Source organism: Oncorhynchus clarkii, chromosome 20, assembly GCF_045791955.1.
Source record: "Oncorhynchus clarkii lewisi isolate Uvic-CL-2024 chromosome 20, UVic_Ocla_1.0, whole genome shotgun sequence".
Classification (NCBI taxonomy): Eukaryota; Metazoa; Chordata; class Actinopteri; order Salmoniformes; family Salmonidae; genus Oncorhynchus; species Oncorhynchus clarkii.
This window is the reverse complement of record NC_092166.1, coordinates 13,756,683-13,779,580: the sequence shown is the minus strand read 5'-3', so window position 1 is coordinate 13,779,580 and position 22,898 is coordinate 13,756,683. Positions and strand designations below refer to the sequence as shown.

General features: G+C 43.5%; 1 protein-coding gene across 1 annotated transcript in view; it reads left to right on the top strand.

The window, feature by feature from the left end:
- Positions 1–22,898, top strand: part of LOC139375954 (calsyntenin-2-like) — a 265,000-nt gene that overhangs the window by 173,293 nt on the left and 68,809 nt on the right. Inside the window, exon 3 of the mRNA XM_071117937.1 lies at positions 22,047–22,242. Coding sequence (XP_070974038.1) covers positions 22,047–22,242 — 196 coding nt within the window. The remainder of the gene's footprint in view (positions 1–22,046; positions 22,243–22,898) is intronic.

Below are 22,898 nucleotides of genomic sequence, written 5' to 3'. Positions count from 1 at the left end.
ACTGAAATCTACCGTCAAACTCAAGGTTTATTTGATAAACACACGGTAATGGGGGGAGCAGGAAAAGGGGCTGAGCTGGACCCAAGGAAAGAAACAAATATGCAAAAACACCCCTAAGCTAGACTAGCCTACTTTAACAACAGCTAACTAACTAACCAAAAATACAGTGGGTGGTCCGCCCAGTTCTAACTAGTGTATTTAACAAAGTTCACCTACGGGTAGTGTATGCCCATGGGCGACTTGTCTTGGTTTCCCCTTTTCCCACCAGCAAACACCATAAGCAAAAACAATACTCACAGGAGATGACAAAGTGATTTGGAGGTGCTCAAACAAAAGAGAGGTTAAGACACAACGAGAGAGTGAAACACTGGGATCTACATACATGGCATTTACAAAGCGATTGAGCTACTGAAATCTATGCAGAACAGAGATCTACCAACATGGCAGTTACAATTAGATTGAGCTCTAGAGCAAACAAATGATGGGGTTTTTAAACCATGGGGAAGGAACTGTGATAGGGTAGGAAACAGGAGGAGGTGTGTCTTCTGATTGATGGGTTGATTGTTGACTGATTGGGGAGTGATGATTTTCACCTGTGAGGGGAGAAGGAGAGAAAAGAAACACACACACACAGGATACACACACAGGATAACTGTATCCGTAACAGTGCTACACATTAATTAACCTAGCAATACACCTTCCCAGCACCAATATTTATCATGCAACACATGTTCATTGACAGCACACATTACTATCATACTAAGAACATCTAATAATGTCTCACTAACATGTTATGTTGACATATGATGACATTTGGTGATACACATCAATTTAGCCTAGCATTACATTAATGTAGGATGTTGTTCATTTCAAACCTGCACAGCACATTCATATCCACCTTAGATGAGACAGATAAATAAACACGAATGACAGTAATATTACCCATTAAACATCATCACTGCTCTGTTATGACAAACATAAAGAGTCCCAAGATCACTAAAAATGACAGATTACACCACGCTACCGACTGCATATCACAAAGTTCCCTAATGGATTCACACTGATTATTTCTCTGAAAGATTTTTCAGCCTTACCTTTCATATACCTCACTTCTCTGCAACTGACAGTTATTGTGTCTGGTTAGGAAGAGTGCGTCGTTTTTACTTTCTTATGTATTCAAATATTAACTGTCAAATCCAATCGATCCTGTTTTTGCCTCCCCGTAGTCAGTCAAACATCTCGGGGAAAATATTCAGAATAATTATAATGATGATAGTAATGCAAAATGATTCTGCACCTGTCAAATAGTTTTATTAGTCGTATATATACGGGATACACATGGTACACAATGTCCAACAAAAATGCTTACATGCAGGTCCCTTCTCGACAATCCAAAAATAAGAAAATAAGAAAAGATAATGCAAACAAAGTAAATGGCTCAGTAGAATAGAATCAATATTTTAGCATAAGTATAATACAGGAAGGCACAATTTATAGTCCAATATTTACACGTGTTTTTGGGGAGCAAGTGTTTATTAAATTGTGCAGTATACTGACAGACAATGACAGATAGAAGTGTACAAAGTGAGAGGGAGGGTTTCTCCATGCTCATTGCGCTTCGTGCTGTCTATCTCTCTCCATCTCTAGGGCAGGACTTAAACGCTCGGTGGAGAAGTCGTTAATGCCATCTGTTTCCATTAGTCTATAGAACACACAATCGTGCCATAGTCATTTGAAGTGGTTGGCTAGAAATCATTCTGACAGTGTTGATCAAATTTTTTAACAGACTATTAATATGCGTTCTCAGTTAGATATAATTATAGAGCTAACATTTCATCATGTTAGGCCTGTCTGCTGACACTCAGTGCAGAGACGGAAGTGCAGACGAGGTCATTGATATACTTTAAGGATGCAATAGTAAAGCTTCTGTCTTTGGCCTTCTGTTGACAGGCAGAGCTTTGGGTTTTGACGACTTCCGAATATGGACGCCGCATTCCTGTCCACTACTTCAGACTCTAAACAATTCTTGAGTCATCACAGTTGTCTGTTTTGACCTTTGTCAAATTACCTTTGACCTACTCCAATGAGAACACATGTTGTTAGAGACACTTTGTTGTTTGATAATTATGTACTTGTACCATAAGAAGGTATCATAGCAAACAGCTCCGGGCTATAATTTGTTCTGGTAAACCGCTGATGAGAAAATGGCTTCAAGGCTATTGTTTGCAGTTAATTGCTACAGCACTTTGAATTGTTTTATTAACTCTAGATCAGTGCTGCTGTGAAAAAATACTTTGGGGGGGAGAAATGAACTCTTGGCAGATCTCTAGGAATGGAGTCAGATAGTAGAAAGTAACAGTGTGTGTATCTTGAAGTTTAGAAGTCTTTATGTGAATGCAGGTGTAGAGTGTATGTTTGGATGTGTGTATCTTGAAGTTTAGAAGTCTTCATGTGAATGCAGGTGTAGAGTGTATGTTTGGATGTGTGTATCTTGAAGTTTAGAAGTCTTCATGTGAATGCAGGTGTAGATCTCACTTTTGTTTTGATGTGTGTGCTTGGTGTGTATGCGAGCACCCATCCACTGACTCCTATGTGTCGTTTCGTCATTCAGCAGTTGTCACATCCTCTCACACCCCTGCCTGTTGTGGACGAGTGGGCTGGACCTCTGGCTGCAGTCGCTGGCCTGGTGTGTATTTGTGTCTGAGTGTGAGTGTGAGTGTGAGTGTGAGTGTGAGTGTGAGTGTGAGTGTGTGTGTGTGTGTCCGTGTGTGTCTAAATGTTATTGATGTGGTTAGCTGATATTTAAAATACCTATCCAGGCATTGTACACTCTTAGAAAAAAGGGCTTCAATATGGTTCTTTGGCTGTCCCCATAAGAGAACCCTTTTCATTCCAGGTAGAACTCTTTTGGGTTCCAAGTAGAACCCTTTTGGGTTCCATGTTGAACCTTATGTGGAAAGGGTTTTATATGGAACCCAAAAAGGTTCTACTTGGAACTTAAAAAGGTTCTTCAAAGGATTCTCCTATGGGGACAGCCGAATAACCCTTTTAGGTTCTAGATACAGTGCCTTGGGAAAGTATTCGGCCCCCTTGAACTTTGCGACCTTTTGCCACATTTCAGGCTTCAAACATAAAGATATAAAACTGTATTTTTTTGTGAAGAATCAACAACAAGTGGGACAAAATCATGAAGTGGAACGACATTTATTGGATATTTCAAACTTTTTTAACAAATCAAAAACTGGAAAATTGGGCGTGCAAAATTATTCAGCCCCTTTACTTTCAGTGCAGCAAACTCTCTCCAGAAGTTCAGTGAGGATCTCTGAATGATCCAATGTTGACCTAAATGACTAATGATGATAAATACAATCCACCTGTGTGTAATCAAGTCTCCGTATAAATGCACCTGCACTGTGATAGTCTCAGAGGTCCGTTAAAAGCGCAGAGAGCATCATGAAGAACAAGGAACACACCAGGCAGGTCCGAGATACTGTTGTGAAGAAGTTTAAAGCCGGATTTGGATACAAAAAGATTTCCCAAGCTTTAAACATCCCAAGGAGCACTGTGCAAGCGATAATATTGAAATGGAAGGAGTATCAGACCACTGCAAATCTACCAAGACCTGGCCGTCCCTCTAAACTTTCAGCTCATACAAGGAGAAGACTGATCAGAGATGCAGCCAAGAGGCCCATGATCACTCTGGATGAACTGCAGAGATCTACAGCTGAGGTGGGAGACTCTGTCCATAGGACAACAATCAGTCGTATATTGCACAAATCTGGCCTTTATGGAAGAGTGGCAAGAAGAAAGCCATTTCTTAAAGATATCCATAAAAAGTGTTTAAAGTTTGCCACAAGCCACCTGGGAGACACACCAAACATGTGGAAGAAGGTGCTCTGGTCAGATGAAACCAAAATTGAACTTTTTGGCAACAATGCAAAACGTTATGTTTGGCGTAAAAGCAACACAGCTCATCACCCTGAACACACCATCCCCACTGTCAAACATGGTGGTGGCAGCATCATGGTTTGGGCCTGCTTTTCTTCAGCAGGGACAGGGAAGATGGTTAAAATTGATGGGAAGATGGATGGAGCCAAATACAGGACCATTCTGGAAGAAAACCTGATGGAGTCTGCAAAAGACCTGAGACTGGGACGGAGATTTGTCTTCCAACAAGACAATGATCCAAAACATAAAGCAAAATCTACAATGGAATGGTTCAAAAATAAACATATCCAGGTGTTAGAATGGCCAAGTCAAAGTCCAGACCTGAATCCAATCGAGAATCTGTGGAAAGAACTGAAAACTGCTGTTCACAAATGCTCTCCATCCAACCTCACTGAGCTCGAGCTGTTTTGCAAGGAGGAATGGGAAAAAAATTCAGTCTCTCGATGTGCAAAACTGATAGAGACATACCCCAAGCGACTTACAGCTGTAATCGCAGCAAAAGGTGGCGCTACAAAGTATTAACTTAAGGGGGCTGAATAATTTTGCACGCCCAATTTTTCAGTTTTTGATTTGTTAAAAAAGTTTGAAATATCCAATAAATGTCGTTCCACTTCATGATTGTGTCCCACTTGTTGTTGATTCTTCACAAAAAATACAGTTTTATATCTTTATGTTTAAAGCCTGAAATGTGGCAAAAGGTCGCAAAGTTCAAGGGGGCCGAATACTTTCGCAAGGCACTGTAGTGTAAGATCTGGCATGCGTCAGCAATACCTGGGCAGAGGAACTCTTATTAACATATATAAGATGCTGTATATAAGAAGAGATAAATAGTATTTGTCCAGCCATTGCGGCTATGCTTGCAGATGTGCATAATATACTGAGACACTAATCAAAAAGTATTAAAAAACGACAAATATACGTGTGAACATTTCACGTGAAAATAAATCAATTAGAATGTTTTTCACATTCAATTTTTCACACGTTCTGAAAACCATGGTATGTTTGTTACGTGTTTATTTCAGAGTCACGGGTGCCGACACTTGGCATCGACATGTTTGAAATTTCGGTTTGGTAGAAAATTCAGTCAGTGCCAAGGAAAACAGTTGGGATGCTGCAAATATTTAGTGATGATATGATACAGCACATTGGTTGGCTTATGGGGCTGTGTGTGGGTCTGAGAGGATTGCTGTGTGTGGGTCTGAGAGGATTGCTGTGTGTGGGTCTGAGAGGATTGCTGTGTGTGGGTCTGAGAGGATTGCTGTGTGTGGGTCTGAGAGGATTGCTGTGTGTGGGTCTGGGAGGAGGGCTGTGTGTGGGTCTGGAAGGAGGGCTGTGTGTGGGTCTGAGAGGATTGCTGTGTGTGGGTCTGGGAGGAGGGCTGTGTGTGGGTCTGAGAGGATTGCTGTGTGTGGGTCTGAGAGGATTGCTGTGTGTGGGTCTGGGAGGAGGGCTGTGTGTGGGTCTGAGAGGATTGCTGTGTGTGGGTCTGAGAGGATTGCTGTGTGTGGGTCTGAGAGGATGGCTGTGTGTGGGTCTGAGAGGATTGCTGTGTGTGGGTCTGGGAGGAGGGCTGTGTGTGGGTCTGGGAGGAGGCAACCAGTTACATATGAAGCTCCAGCCTGCTGCCCACTGCCAGTGAAGTATTACTGGATGAACACAGAGCTGAGACAGACTGAATGAATGCTGAGGAAATTGAGATACATTAGTAGATGCCTCGCCGGGCACTCAAGGTTACCATATGTGAAAATTAGATTTATAGAAGATAAGACGATCAAATGAGTAAAGGATTTTAGGTGTGAGTGATGCATTTGTTTCAGTTCTCTCCTAATTGTCAAAATAGGAACTTAGTCCATAACTCAACAGTGTAGGTAATTGGATTTTAATGTTCACTAGTGGCCATCTCAGAATCAAATCACATTTTATTTGTCACGTGCCAAGTACAACCAGTGTAGACTTTACAGTGAAATGCTTACGAGCCCGTTCCCAACAAGGCCGAGTTAAAAAGTATGACAAATATTCGCTAAATAAAGAGGAGATAGTAACACAATAAAATCACAAGGATGTATACGACGAGTACGAATGCTATCAAATACATTCGTTTTTCCCAATAGCTAAAACACAATTTTGCAAACTAGGCTGGTTTTATCAAAATACTTAACACAATTCACAAAACCACACACCCAAACTGCAAAATACCTCATATATCCTGCAAAATGAAGCACTGCAACCAAAACTACATATAGAATTATCAAAATCAAACGTTTGCACGAAACGGCCCACACTTCATTCATATTACCAGATGTTTGTCTAACCAACTACACACACTTCATTCATATTACCAGATTTATGTCTAACCAACTACACACACTTCATTCATATTACCAGATGTTTGTCTAACCAACTACACACACTTCATTCATATTACCATATGTTTGTCTAACCAACTACACACACTTCATTCATATTACCAGATGTTTGTCTAACCAACTACACACACTTCATTCATATTACCAGATGTTTGTCTAACCAACTACACACACTTCATTCATATTACCAGATGTTTGTCTAACCAACTACACACACTTCATTCATATTACCAGATTTATGTCTAACCAACTACACACACTTCATTCATATTACCAGATGTTTGTCTAACCAACTACACACACTTCATTCATATTACCAGATTTATGTCTAACCAACTACACACACTTCATTCATATTACCAGATGTTTGTCTAACCAACTACACACACTTCATTCATATTACCAGATTTATGTCTAACCAACTACACACACTTCATTCATATTACCAGATGTTTGTCTAACCAACTACACACACTTCATTCATATTACCAGATTTATGTCTAACCAACTACACACACTTCATTCATATTACCAGATTTATGTCTAACCAACTACACACACTTCATTCATATTACCAGATGTTTGTCTAACCAACTACACACACTTCATTCATATTACCAGATTTATGTCTAACCAACTACACACACTTCATTCATATTACCAGATGTTTGTCTAACCAACTACACACACTTCATTCATATTACCAGATTTATGTCTAACCAACTACACACACTTCATTCATATTACCAGATTTATGTCTAACCAACTACACACACTTCATTCATATTACCAGATGTTTGTCTAACCAACTACACACACTTCATTCATATTACCAGATGTTTGTCTAACCAACTACACACACTTCATTCATATTACCAGATTTATGTCTAACCAACTACACACACTTCATTCATATTACCAGATGTTTGTCTAACCAACTACACACACACTTCATTCATATTACCAGATGTTTGTCTAACCAACTACACACACACTTCATTCATATTACCAGATTTATGTCTAACCAACTACACACACACTTCATTCATATTACCAGATTTATGTCTAACCAACTACACACACTTCATTCATATTACCAGATGTTTGTCTAACCAACTACACACACTTCATTCATATTACCAGATGTTTGTCTAACCAACTACACACTGTTGGGCATAATGAAAAGCACTCATCTTTAGGATGCTTTGCCATAATACTTAAATAGTTCAAATTGTTGAAAATCTTCAGATGCACAGAAATATTTGCAGATACACACATGCTGTTGAAACAGTTTATTTTTTACAAATTTCACAAGTCAGTGCAACATATGCACAGCAGATATATTTACATTGGACTGAACAAAAATATACTCACAAAAAAACAACTGAAAAAGAACATTGCAGAAAAAATATATAGAAAAAAAGAGGCAAGAAAAATAATTAGGCAGCATCTTGCCGCACAGCTGGGTCTGGCCACAACGCCTCGTCCACATCACAGGCAATATCTTCCCTTGCTAGACATCGAGGGAAGAAGCGCCTTGAGTGCCTCTCCATCCCTGAATCGCACCCACATCAATCTCATCACATGCCTCTTCCATAGCCTGCACAAAGAGGCATGTGCACAAAGGGCTGCCGGTCGTATACCTTCCACCGCCATGCCGATAATAACTTTTCCCTGGGGTTCAGAAATGGTGAGTATGGAGGGAGGTATTGCACGAGAAATGGTGGGTGGTCAGCAAACCAGTTTTGGACTGGGGCTGCACAATGAAAGCTCACGTTGTCCCATACTACAACATACCGGGTTCTTTGATGATCTGCATCATTCATACACTCTGGTGGTATGAGAATGTTGTGGAGTCTGTCCAGAAATGTGAGAATATGGGCTGTGTTGTATGGTCCAAGGTTGGCATGATGGTGGAGGACACTATGCGTATTGGAGATGACAGCTCACATTGTGATGTTCCCACCACGTTGGCCAGGAACATCTATAATGGCTCTGTGGCCAATGACGTTTCTCCCCCTTCTTCTGGTCTCTGCTAGATTGAACCCAGCCTCATCTATAAAGATGAACTCATGTGGGATTGCATGAGCATCCATTTCCAGTACTCCCTGAAAACAAAGAACAAAAGCAGTCAATATGGTGTTATCCAGTACACTGGGAAACAATGTTGTAGTGTACTGTAGTCAATATGTTGTTATCCAGTACACTGGGAAACTATGTTGCGTGTAGTGTACTGCAGTCAATATGGTGTTATCCAGTACACTGGGAAACAATGTTGTGTAGTGTACTGCAGTCAATATGGTGTTATCCAGTACACTGGGAAACAATGTTGTGTAGTGTACTGCAGTCAATATGGTGTTATCCAGTACACTGGGAAACTATGTTGTGTAGTGTACTGCAGTCAATATGGTGTTATCCAGTACACTGGGAAACAATGTTGTGTAGTGTACTGCAGTCAATATGGTGTTATCCAGTACACTGGGAAACTATGTTGTGTAGTGTACTGTAGTCAATATGGTGTTATCCAGTACACTGGGAAACTATGTTGTGTAGTGTACTGCAGTCAATATGGTGTTATCCAGTACACTGGGAAACAATGTTGTGTGTAGTGTACTGCAGTCAATATGGTGTTATCCAGTACACTGGGAAACTATGTTGTGTAGTGTACTGCAGTCAATATGGTGTTATCCAGTACACTGGGAAACTATGTTGTGTAGTGTACTGCAGTCAATATGGTGTTATCCAGTACACTGGGAAACAATGTTGTGTAGTGTACTGCAGTCAATATGGTGTTATCCAGTACACTGGGAAACTATGTTGTGTAGTGTACTGCAGTCAATATGGTGTTATCCAGTACACTGGGAAACAATGTTGTGTAGTGTACTGCAGTCAATATGGTGTTATCCAGTACACTGGGAAACTATGTTGTGTAGTGTACTGCAGTCAATATGGTGTTATCCAGTACACTGGGAAACTATGTTGTGTAGTGTACTGCAGTCAATATGGTGTTATCCAGTACACTGGGAAACTATGTTGTGTAGTGTACTGCAGTCAATATGGTGTTATCCAGTACACTGGGAAACTATGTTGTGTAGTGTACTGCAGTCAATATGGTGTTATCCAGTACACTGGGAAACAATGTTGTGTAGTGTACTGCAGTCAATATGGTGTTATCCAGTACACTGGGAAACTATGTTGCGTGTAGTGTACTGCAGTCAATATTATACTTACATCCACATGCTCGTCTGACCTCTGTTTATTTGAGAGTTTCTCTCAAACGGCACCTTATAAAGTTGTTTCATTCTGATTTGGTTTCGCGTGAGAATGCGAGCCAATGTGGACAGACTGACTCGTTGAATGTTGTTGAACATGGTGTTGTCTTGGATGATGTGGCTTTGAATTTCTCGTAATCTGATTTCATTATTTTCCAAAACCAAGTTTACAATGTTAGCTTCCTGTACCCCGGTGAACATTTGGCCCCTTCCTCTACCATGGTTGCATCTCTCAGTCCTTTAGAAAAACAAAAAAACTAAAACATAGGGCTTGGACAATGCAGCCTAAAGATATTTCCCCCACAGTAGAGTCAATTCTACAGGAAATTTGTGCAGTTAGTGTATGACATCAGCCATTCATGAAGTAAACAGGTGTCACCCAACTGATACACTATGACATGGGGTGTACTACATAGTGTGAAAGAAATGTTGGTTACATACCTGTACTCCAGTCTAAGTGTCCGGATGACACAGGCGACAGTAAAACGGCTCAAGTTGGGCTGCACTCTCTGTCCAGCCTCTCGCATTGTCAGCCCATGGTTGATGACATGATCAACTAAGGTTGCTCTGATTTCATTTGAAAGTTGTTGTCTTCTTTGGCCATGAACTCCTCTACCAGCTCTACCCATACCTCTCACTCTTCCTCCCCCTCTTCCTCTTCCTCTCTCTGCAACGGCTTCCATTGTTGTTGTAAAACAAAAGGTGCTCACCTGTGGTCTTTTCATAGTGCTTACTTCCTGATTGAAGTGGTAACATTTAACCATTGAGGTGTTTGGCCAGGTGGCACATGTATTGGCCAATTAGCTCATGTAGTGTCATTTTGAATGGCAGTGTTTTGAAATGGCAAACATGTGACTTTATGTCAGATTGTTGTGTCTTATGCAGAGAACCGTGTGCAGTGCATTTAAAAAGTGCAATTTTGAATTGCAAAATGTGTGTAAAGCTGAAAATGTGTTTAGACTTTTGGAGACTTGAGAAGAGGTTTTGCTCTCTGTGTGTCAGTTTAAATAATTGTGCTGTGCATGTCATTTTAGTGTGTTAGCAATTGGAAAAAACTGTAAGTATGTGGTTTCCATGTGTTTGATGCCATTCCATGTGCTACGTTCCAGCTATTAATATGAGCCATCCTCCCTTCAGCAGCCTCCACTGACATGTAGCTGGGAGTGAAAGTGACTAGGCAATCTGGATAGATAATAAACAGAGTAGCAGCAGCGTATGTTAAGTGTGAAATTGTGTGTGTGTGTGTGTGTGTGTGACGTCAATATGCATGTGTGCGTGCTGTGTGTGTGTGTGTGTGTGTGTGTGTATGTGTGTGGTTTGGATGTGTGAGCTTATGTAGTGTGTTTATGTGTGTGTGTTGGAGTGTCTGTGTAGTATGTGTGAGTGCATGGGTAGAGTCCAGTGAGTGTACATAGAGCCAGGGCAGGAGAGCCAGGGCAGGAGAACCAGGGCAGGAGAGCCAGGGCAGGAGAGCCAGGGCAGGAGAGTCAGGGCAGGAGAGCCAGGGCAGGAGAGTCAGGGCAGGAGAACCAGGGCAGGAGAGCCAGGGCAGGAGAGTCAGGGCAGGAGAGCCAGGGCAGGAGAGCCAGGGCAGGAGAGTCAGGGCAGGAGAGTCAGGGCAGGAGAGTTAGGGCAGGAGAGCCAGGGCAGGAGAGCCAGGGCAGGAGAGCCAGGGCAGGAGAGTCAGTGCTACAAAATAAATAATGAAGGCGGTCAAGGTAAATATTCCAGGTACCATTTGATTAACTGTCCAGCCTGATTTCAGAAATCTGTTTGATGCAAATAAGTCACAGGCAACTATGGATACCCAGGAGGGACATCCTACATTCTACAATCCTGTCAACCCTAGTCACAGCAAATTACACAAGCCTAAACAAGCGTACACTGTACATTCCGTCTCTGCCTCTGTTGCAACCTAATCGCTGCTGGTTTTGTACCTCACCACAGCAGAGTTGTTACCAGGCGATGGGCGTCCCAGAGTGAGGGGCTCCCGGCGTTCAGGAAACCCTGTCTCTGTGACCTCGTGACCACCACAGATGTGGAAGCTGTCAGTGTGTACCCGCCACGGGGAAACCAAGCGGCTGTGGAGGGCAGCAGGGGCAGTTGGGACAGAGATGGAGAGATGAGGTAGAGAAGAGGCCAAAAGAAAAAGGTTGAGCGGAAAGGGGAGGGATATGAAGTAAAGAAGAGATGGGGGTAGAGAGAGAAAAGGAGAAATGGAAGGAAGTAGAGATGAGAGGAGGATGCAGAGAGAGGAGGGGAATGTAGAAAGCAGGGGGTGGAGGGGGAGGGATGAGATGAGCAGAGCACCTGGATGCCAACTTTAAGAGCTGAATAATTGATGCCCCCTGAGCAGAGGTCATCCGGAGGGGGAGGAGGACAGGCAAACAGGGGGACAGACTCAGGGGAGGCCTGCCAGGCACAGCTATTTATAGCTGCATTAACTCTCCCTTCTGTCCCTCTCTCTCTATATGTCTGACTCTCTCCCTCTGTCTCTATATGTCTGACTCTCTCCCTCTGTCTCTATATGTCTGACTCTCTCCCTCTCTCTCTCTCTGTGTCTGACTCTCTCCCTCTCTCTCTATATGTCTGACTCTCTCCCTCTCTCTCTATATGTCTGACTCTCTCCCTCTCTCTCTATATGTCTGACTCTCTCCCTCTCTCTCTATATGTCTGACTCTCTCCCTCTCTCTCTATATGTCTGACTCTCTCCCTCTGTCTCTATATGTCTGACTCTCTCCCTCTGTCTCTATATGTCTGACTCTCTCCCTCTGTCTCTATATGTCTGACTCTCTCCCCCTGTCTCTATATGTCTGACTCTCTCCCCCTCTCTCTATATGTCTGACTCTCTCCCTCTCTCTATATATATATGTCTGACTCTCTCCCTCTCTCTATATATATATGTCTGACTCTCTCCCTCTCTCTATATATATATGTCTGACTCTCTCCCTCTCTCTATATATATGTCTGACTCTCTCCCTCTCTCTCCCTCTGTCTCTCTTAAGTATCTGTCTTTTTCTCACCCTCATCCTTTTATGGCTTACTCACACTGTGTATTTTCACTCTCTCTTAGCTTTCTATCCCTTCTTCTCTTTCACTCTCTTTCCCCATTCGCTTGGCCTCTTTTCCTCTCAATACTTTCTGTCTTCCTTTCCCATCTCTCTTTCTCTCCCTCCCTGTCCTCCTTTTCTCTCTATATGTCTGACTCTCTCCCTCTCTTTCTATATGTCTGACTCTCTCCCTCTGTCTCTGTCTGACTCTCTCCCTCTGTCTCTATGTCTGACTCTCTCCCTCTGTCTCTGTCTGACTCTCTCCCTCTGTCTATATGTCTGACTCTCTCCCCCTCTCTCTATATGTCTGACTCTCTCCCTCTCTCTATATGTCTGACTCTCTCCCTCTCTCTCTATATGTCTGACTCTCTCCCTCTCTCTCTATATGTCTGACTCTCTCCCTCTCTCTATATATATGTCTGACTCTCTCCCTCTCTCTCTATATGTCTGACTCTCTCCCTCTCTCTCTATATGTCTGACTCTCTCCCTCTCTCTCTATATGTCTGACTCTCTCCCTCTCTCTCTATATGTCTGACTCTCTCCCTCTCTCTCTATATGTCTGACTCTCTCTCTCTCTCTTCATGCTATAAAACAATGAGCTAGGTACCCAGGACTCTCTCTCTCTCTCTCACCCTCCCTGTCATATCCTCACCTCCCCTCTCTTCATGCTATAAATCAATGAACTAGGTATATACCCAGGACTTTCTCTCTCTCTACCTCCCTGTCCTATCCTCACCTCCCCTCTCTTCATGCTATAAATCAATGAGCTAGGTATATACCCAGGACTTTCTCTCTCTCTCTCCCTCCCTGTCCTATCCTCACCTCCCCTCTCTTCATGCTATAAATCAATGAGCTAGGTATATACCCAGGACACTCTCTCTCTCTCCCTCCCTGTCCTATCCTCACCTCCCCTCTCTTCATGCTATAAATCAATGAGCTAGGTATATACCCAGGACTCTCTCTCTCCCTTTCTGCATGCTTCAACTCCTGATTCACTCCGTCACGCCTGCTACCTCAGGCCCGACGATAATGATCATTTTGTTTGGCTTCAATGGGCTAAAACAGATTGTAATGAACAATGAACGCTAAACACGCATAATTACATAATTTTTTCCCTTACCATTATTCACAGTCTTCACGCCTGAGTTGTAAGGTAAGCTTTGTGTCAAAGTATTATGCTACCTAAGTCAACAGTTTGTCACGTTGTATAAATGATTGGAGACAGGCGCAGGAATACGTAATAGGGGGTTTTAATACTCTACCAAAAATACATCATGCCATGAAAAGGCACGGGGACGAAGCCCAAAACAAACACAAAAACACAGGGATGTAAACCCAAACAAAAGAGTGAGGTTAAATGTCTAATAAATTCACGGGACGAAACCCGTAATAACAATACACAGGACGAGACCCGTAATTACAACACACGGGACGAGACCTGTAATTACAACACACGGGACGAGACCCGTGATAACAACACACGGGACGAGACCCGTAATAACATACACAAGACGAGACCCGTAATAACAACACACGGGACGAGACCCGTAATAACAACACACGAGACCCGTAATAACAACACACGGGACGAGACCCGTAATAACAACACACGAGACGAGACCTGTAATAACAACACACGAGACGAGACCCGTAATAACAACACACGAGACGAGACCCGTAATAACAACACACGGGACGAGACCCGTAATAACAACACACGGGACGAGACCCGTGATAACAACACACGGGACGAGACCCGTGATAACAACACACGGGACGAGACCCGTAATAACAACACACGGGACGAGACCCGTAATTACAACACACGGGACGAGACCCGTAATAACGAGTACACAATGGACGCAGCACGAAAGCCAAAACAACAAAACACAGGTACTCACAAGACCAATGAACATGGGAACAATAACCGACAAAACAATGGTGAACAGAGGGCATATACAGTGCCTTGCGAAAGTATTCGGCCCCCTTGAACTTTGCGACCTTTTGCCACATTTCAGGCTTCAAACATAAAGATATAAAACTGTATTTTTTTGTGAAAAATCAACAACAAGTAGGACACAATCATGAAGTGGAACGACATTTATTGGATATTTCAAACTTTTTTAACAAATCAAAAACTGAAAAATTGGGCGTGCAAAATTATTCAGCCCCCTTAAGTTAATACTTTGTAGCGCCACCTTTTGCTGCGATTACAGCTGTAAGTCACTTGGGGTATGTCTCTATCAGTTTTGCACATCGAGAGACTGACATTTTTTTCCCATTCCTCCTTGCAAAACAGCTCGAGCTCAGTGAGGTTGGATGGAGAGCATTTGTGAACAGCAGTTTTCAGTTCTTTCCACAGATTCTCGATTGGATTTAGGTCTGGACTTTGACTTGGCCATTCTAACACCTGGATATGTTTATTTTTGAACCATTCCATTGTAGATTTTGCTTTATGTTTTGGATCATTGTCTTGTTGGAAGACAAATCTCCGTCCCAGTCTCAGGTCTTTTGCAGACTCCATCAGGTTTTCTTCCAGAATGGTCCTGTATTTGGCTCCATCCATCTTCCCATCAATTTTAACCATCTTCCCTGTCCCTGCTGAAGAAAAGCAGGCCCAAACCATGATGCTGCCACCACCATGTTTGACAGTGGGGATGGTGTGTTCAGGGTGATGAGCTGTGTTGCTTTTACGCCAAACATAACGTTTTGCATTGTTGCCAAAAAGTTCAATTTTGGTTTCATCTGACCAGAGCACCTTCTTCCACATGTTTGGTGTGTCTCCCAGGTGGCTTGTGGCAAACTTTAAACGACAGTTTTTATGGATATCTTTAAGAAATGGCTTTCTTCTGGCCACTCTTCTATAAAGGCCAGATTTGTGCAATATAAGACTGATTGTTGTCCTATGGACAGAGTCTCCCACCTCAGCTGTAGATCTCTGCAGTTCATCCAGAGTGATCATGGGCCTCTTGGCTGCATCTCTGATCAGTCTTCTCCTTGTATGAGCTGAAAGTTTAGAGGGACGGCCAGGTCTTGGTAGATTTGCAGTGGTCTGATACTCCTTCCATTTCAATATTATCGCTTGCACAGTGCTCCTTGGGATGTTTAAAGCTTGGGAAATATTTTTGTATCCAAATCCGGCTTTAAACTTCTTCACAACAGTATCTCGGACCTGCCTGGTGTGTTCCTTGTTCTTCATGATGCTCTCTGCGCTTTTAACGGACCTCTGAGACTATCACAGTGCAGGTGCATTTATACGGAGACTTGATTACACACAGGTGGATTGTATTTATCATCATTAGTCATTTAGGTCAACATTGGATCATTCAGAGATCCTCACTGAACTTCTGGAGAGAGTTTGCTGCACTGAAAGTAAAGGGGCTGAATAATTTTGCACGTTTGCAAGTTTGAAATATCCAATAAATGTCGTTCCACTTCATGATTGTGTCCCACTTGTTGTTGATTCTTCACAAAAAAATACAGTTTTATATCTTTATGTTTGAAGCCTGAAATGTGGCAAAAGGTCGCAAAGTTCAAGGGGGCCGAATACTTTTGCAAGGCACTGTATATATATATATATTAAACAGTTCAGTGACGCCTAGAAGGGCCTAGAAGGACAGTGACGTAGAACTCCAGAGCTGGTGCACGGAATGAGCAGCAGTACCGGGGGAATCTATGACCTCCCCAGTTCCTTCTGCATATTCAAGTCCTACAACTGGACTGGTGCAATTACAATAATTGCATTGCATCCCCTGAAAGCCCCAGATAGAAAAATGTATCTTGTCTGTGATATTGAATTACAGTACCCTGTAGAGAGAGAGAGAGAGAGAGAGAGAGAGAGAGAGAGAGAGAGAGAGAGAGAGAGAGAGAGAGAGAGAGAGAGAGAGAGAGAGAGAGAGAGAGAGAGAGAGAGAGAGAGAGAGAGAGAGAGAGAGAGAGAGAGAGAGAGAGAGAGAGAGAGAGAGAGAGAGAGAGAGAGAGAGAGAGAGAGAGAGAGAGAGAGAGAGAGAGAGAGAGAGAGAGAGAGAGAGAGAGAGAGAGAGAGAGAGAGAGAGAGAGAGAGTTTATTAGCTGCAGGGGTTACACGGTTGACTCTGCTATCTCCCAAATGCAATTAGGAGGTCTGGTATCTTAATGAAAGAGTCCAATGGGATTCTAATGAATTGTCCACCGTGACTGGCAATAAGCACTGCCCTTGGTGGTGAAGCCACAGCCAATACCTCACAACAATATGAATGACTGGAGGGGTTCTGCAGAAATGGTGGTGTAGGTTACTGTTATTGTGAGAAAGGAAAGGATGAGGTGCTGCTGTTGAAATGTATTTGTTTATGAGAAATGTCATAAGATCATACATACGTAGCTTGATCCATAGTGTTGTTTTCAGGCAGTGTGTGTGTGTGTATTTGCTATTACTTTAACAGGCTGTCAGATGGTGTGTGTTGCAGCTCATTCAGGCTGTTGTGGAGTATATTCAAAACAAATCAAATCCAACTTTATTTGTCACATGCACCAAATACAACAAGTGTAGACCTTACTGTGAAATGCTTACTTCCAAGCCCTTAACCAACAGTCCAGTACAAGAAGAGTTAAAAAAATATTTACTAAATAAACTAAAGTCAAAAATAATGACAAGTAACACAATAAAGAGGCGATATACAGGGGTACCGGTACCAAGTCAGTGTGCGGGGGTACAGGTTAGAGGTCATTTGTAGCTGGGGGTGAAGTGATTATACATAGATAATAAACAGCGGGTAGCAGAGGTGTACAAAACAAATGGGGGGTCAATGTAAATAGTCCGGTGGCCATTTCATTAATTGTTCAACAGTCTTATGGCTTGGGGGTAGAAGCTGTTAAGGAGCCTTTTGGTCCTAGACTTGGTGCTCGGGCACCACTTGCCGTGCGGTAGCAGAGAGAACAGTCAATGACTTGGGTGACTGAAGTCTCTGACAATTGTATGGGTTTTCCTCTGACACCGCCTATTATATAGGTCCTGGATGGCAGGAAGCTTGACCCCAGTGATGTACTGGGCCGTACGCACTACCCTCTGTAGCGCCTTACGGTCAGATGCCGAGCAGTTGCCATACCAGGCAACCGGTGATGCAACCGGTCAGGATGCTCTCGAGGGTGCAGCTGTACAACCTTTTGAGGATCTGGGGGCCCATGTAAAATCTTTTCAGTCTCCTGAGGGGGAAAAGGTTTTGTCGTCCTCTCTCTACAACTGTCTTGGTGTGTTTGGACCATGATAGTTCGTTGGTGATGTGGACACCAAGGAACTTGAAACTCTCGACCCGTTCCACTACAGCCCCGTCGATGTTAATGGGGACCTGTTCGGTCTGCCTTTTCCTGTAGTCCACGATCAGCTCCTTTGTCTTGCTGACATTAAGGGAGATGTTGTTGTCCTCGCACCACACTGCCAGTCCTCTGACCTCCTCCCTAAAGGCCGTCTCATGTCAGTGATCAGGCCTACCACTGTTGTGTCGTCAGCAAACTTAATGATGGTGTTGGAGTCGTGTTTGGCCACGCAGTCCTAACACTTCAATTCAAAATCTAACCTGTCTTAAATCCCATAGCAACTAGCAACTGTAATGTGTAAGTTTGACCTATCCAGTAGCAATCCGCTAGTAGTCCATCCTTCATTGGGCCGCTCGTTATCCAGACACACAGTAGAAAAACATATCACAAATCAATAGAAGGCTAAAGAAGAGCTCAGAGAAAACCCTTAACCTCTTAATCTTCCTCTTCCTCATGTTCCCGCCTCTGTCAGATCACTGGTTTGTGAGTGTGTGAGCGCTAGCAGCAGGTCATTAGCAACGAGAGTCATAATCCAGTGAGTAATTAAAGAAATGGGGCGAGGGTTCTTCTGAGAGCGCTAGATCACTAGCTGAGAGGCGAGAGAATCAGAAAATCAACTATAAGCCTCCCGATAGGGCCGCCAAGAGAAAACCGCTTTTTAATCAGCCACACACACACACACACACACTACACACTACACACACTACACAAACACCACCATCATCACGATGAGACAAAACACACACCATGAGAGGGAATTGAACGTGACATTTGATTAAAAGGAGGATAATTAACATGGTGGATGAAGTCATCTGTTTCTAAGTAGGGAAAGGGGATGATTTGGGGGGTCACTGTCCTAGATAGATGCCCATAGGCTGTGTTTACACAGGCAGCCCAATTCTGATCTTTTTTCACTAATTGGTCTTTTGACCAATCACATCAGGACTTTTCATTGGTCAAAAGACCAATTAGTGAAAAAAGATCAGAATTGGGCTGCCTGTGTAAACACAGCCTTAGAAGGTCAGATGGGCTCAGGGTTTGCACCAACTTTCAGGGATTACAGAGAACAGAAAACTTTCAAAGAGGAGGAACTAGACTTGAGTTCCAAATGTAAATAAAGACAGCTTCAGTTTTGTTTTACTTTTCACTTAAGCTTTGTGTGTTCAGAGTCCTAATGGCAGATGCTAACTTGGGCACAGACTGGTGCAAATATTGAGTAAGTAAGGTCACTTCTTCAGTAGATGGCACAGGAGGCTAGTGAGAGGAGGACGGCTCATAATAATGACTGTAATGAAGTGAATGGAATAGTATCAATTACAATGAATCAATGTGTTTTGATGTCTGTGAAAGAACATCCAAAGTACCGTAACCTGATCTTTGCAAAACACATTGCAGAGGAGTACGACTAGTTTTTGACATGTCAGAGGTTCAATTGGAGGTGAGCGTAGACAACACCTGGCACAGAGAAAGCAATGCTCTTTTCCAGCTCAAATTGTTCAATAGAGATTCAATATGCTCAATTTCATTAACTTTTCTCTGAATCATTTTAGCTGACTCTCACACTTCCAACCAAACTATAACATACATTTGTGCCCAACCAGATGGAGCGGACAACGGCTGTGCATCAGAACCAAACTACTAAGTGAAAATGTTTTTATTTTATTCCAAGTACTCTGTACATTTGTGCATTTTATATATAGTGTATTATTGTTTCTGTTATTTTCATATTGTCTCCCCCTTCCTCCCTCTCCATCTAACTAAATATTTGGACGACGCTGGATGTGCAGAGCCTTGATGTGCTTATCTTTCCCCTCGCACGCCGCCCACTGTGTTTTGGATTATTATTTTCTCCCTCTGTGCACCTCGCCGCCTATAGTGGTGGCCGTTTCATTTCGATAAGGCATTGAAATATAGAGGGGAAATTTAAACCGCAAGCCCAGGCAGCAGCACGGACATGCGGACCGCAGAGGGTAAATTGTTATTTCACCATTACGGATGGAGAGAGAACTGAACGGGTGGAATGAGTTCTAAAAAATAAAAAATGAGAGAGAAAGAGGGATGAAAAATGGAGGGAGAGAGAAAGAGAGAGAGAGAGAGAATATGTTTGGCTTATCAGAGCTTGGCAGTTGGGCTTGTGCACACAAGGGATAGCCCTGGCACTTTTTGTTCCTGACGTCCTGCTGGGATTTAGGTCGGCTGTCACGGGGTCAGGGGCGCGAGGCTTTTCCCTTAAGGCCATTTCCCCAAATCCCTGAAAAGAACACTCACATAAAGATAGAGACAGTTCCAGAATCAGAAACCTGTTTTTTTTTTAAAAAGCAAAAAGAGCAAAACAAAATGTCAATTTGTGAGTTGGCGTAGCATATCTGTACTTATTTCCTTCTTGACTACACCTGGTACACCTGGTACACCTGGTGTCAGGCCCCTACTTCATTTCTGTCACTGAGATATGCTGACAAAGATCATTGTGTTCAGCAGTGGGACTGACTCCAATATGAGGTGATGTCTCAACAAGTTCATGAACAATGTGTATTGCCCAATATTGCATTGCCTCTGAACAAGTTGAGGATATTGTAGGGAGGATTGGAGGGATTTGTGAACCTACTACACCAAGAGGTTTGGAAGTCTTACAAGATCACCAAGTGTTGGTCCAATGGACGAGGTTTACCACCCTACCCCATCACCAAGTGTTGGTCCAATGGACAAGGTTTACCACCCTACCCCATCACCAAGTGTTGGTCCAATGGACGAGGTTTACCACCCTACCCCATCACCAAGTGTTGGTCCAATGGACGAGGTTTACCACCCTACCCCATCACCAAGTGTTGGTCCAATGGACAAGGTTTACCACCCTACCCCATCACCAAGTGTTGGTCCAATGGACGAGGTTTACCACCCTACCCCATCACCAAGTGTTGGTCCAATGGACGAGGTTTACCACCCTACCCCATCACCAAGTGTTGGTCCAATGGACGAGGTTTACCACCCTACCCCATCACCAAGTGTTGGTCCAATGGACGAGGTTTACCACCCTACCCCATCACCAAGTGTTGGTCCAATGGACGAGGTTTACCACCCTACCCCATCACCAAGTGTTGGTCCAATGGACGAGGTTTACCACCCTACCCCATCACCAAGTGTTGGTCCAATGGACGAGGTTTACCACCCTACCCCATCACCAAGTGTTGGTCCAATGGACGAGGTTTACCACCCTACCCCATCACCAAGTGTTGGTCCAATGGACGAGGTTTACCACCCTACCCCATCACCAAGTGTTGGTCCAATGGACGAGGTTTACCACCCTACCCCATCACCAAGAAAGTGTTCTCCAGTGTTTCTCTTAAAAGACAATCACACAACTCTTGCTGTGCCACCAATGGTAGGAAACGGTTTGTCAATCCCACTTCTGACACCAGTGTAGTGAATGTGGGAAACAGTCAGTAGCAAGGCTTGAACCAGAGACCCTGACAAGGCAAACACACACTCTGTGTCACAACTACACTCTGTGTCATAAGGGAGGTCGTGCTTACATATGACAACTTCAATCTGACTCATTCAACAAGGTAAAACAATTTTTTTACAACAAACGATTGTATAAAATTATTCATGTCCAGCAGACAATTCAACTTCAGTTGAACTTGATTATCACACCACTTGTGCTATTAAAAGCTGAGATAGAAAACCAGCATGAACTCTCGTATATCTCCTATTGGAGACCATAAAAACTTTATTAAAAACCTAAGTTTTCTGGAAGGTGGCCTGGAGAGAGGAATATCGAAAAACTAAGCAAACACAAATTGCATTTCCTTCTCCCTGTCTGGCCTGGCACGACATGATGCCACCGAGGCAATTACAACTGCAGAACTGAGGCAATTACAACTGCAGAACACTGTTTCAGTCTCTTAGCAGTGCAGCTGTTTCTTGCCACCACCTCTTAAAACATACACAATGTCCTCGACAACAGTCTTTAGAGTGGCGGCATGCAGAGACATTTCCAGGTCTGATCTGTAAATAGGTTGACACACTTTTAATCCTTTCTATCTACCTTGTTTCCTCTCTACCCCTCTTGTCCTCCTCCTCCTCCTCCTCTTCCATCTCCTCCTCCTCCTCTTGTTCAGGGGAGATCTGTGCATTTAAGATCCACGGGCAGGAGGCCCCGTTCGAGGCGGTGGTCCTGAACAGGACGTCAGGGGAGGGGGTCCTGAGGGCCAAGGGCCCGGTGGACTGTGAGACCCAGAAGGAGTACACCTTCATCATCCAGGCTTACGACTGTGGGGCGGAGGCCAGTGGAGCCAGCTGGAAGAAGTCACATAAGTAAGGAAAAGTGTGTCGGGTACGGGGGTTGGTGTGTGTGTGTGTGCTGGAGGGAATGTTGGGGGGTTGGTGTGTGTGTGTGTGTCGGGTACGGGGGTTGGTGTGTGTGTTGGAGGGAAGGTCGGGGGGTTTTGAGTGTGTGTTGGAGGGAATGTCGGAGGGTGTGTGTGTGTGTGTGTGTTGGAGGGAATGTCGGAGGGTGTGTGTGTGCACCTGTATCTTTGTGGAATGTGTGTGTGTGAGATCGATTTTTGTAAAACATGATGCATTGCACAAGCAAACTGATATGTCCCTACATGCCCATGCCACGTGTACAGTATGTGGGTCCTACAGTTGTTCTCAAAACTATGGTCGTAGACAGTGACAGATCACATCCACTGTGCAATACCTAGTCACAGCTGAGACTTCCTCAATGTTCAGCTCGTGGGATGTTTTTAATTAATAAGGGCCTGAAGGATGCTTATGAGCCAGACAGTTGTGGACAACCGCAAATCAGGCCCTACATCCCTGCTCTGATGAAGTGCTATTGAAAGCTGTTGTCTAGGGCAACGACTAAGGCGGATACTGAGAGAGAGGGAGGGATTTCACAGCTTGGGCTTCTTTGATGAATGTCACTTAACATAGAGAGATGGTACTGTGTGTGCGTGCGTACGTGC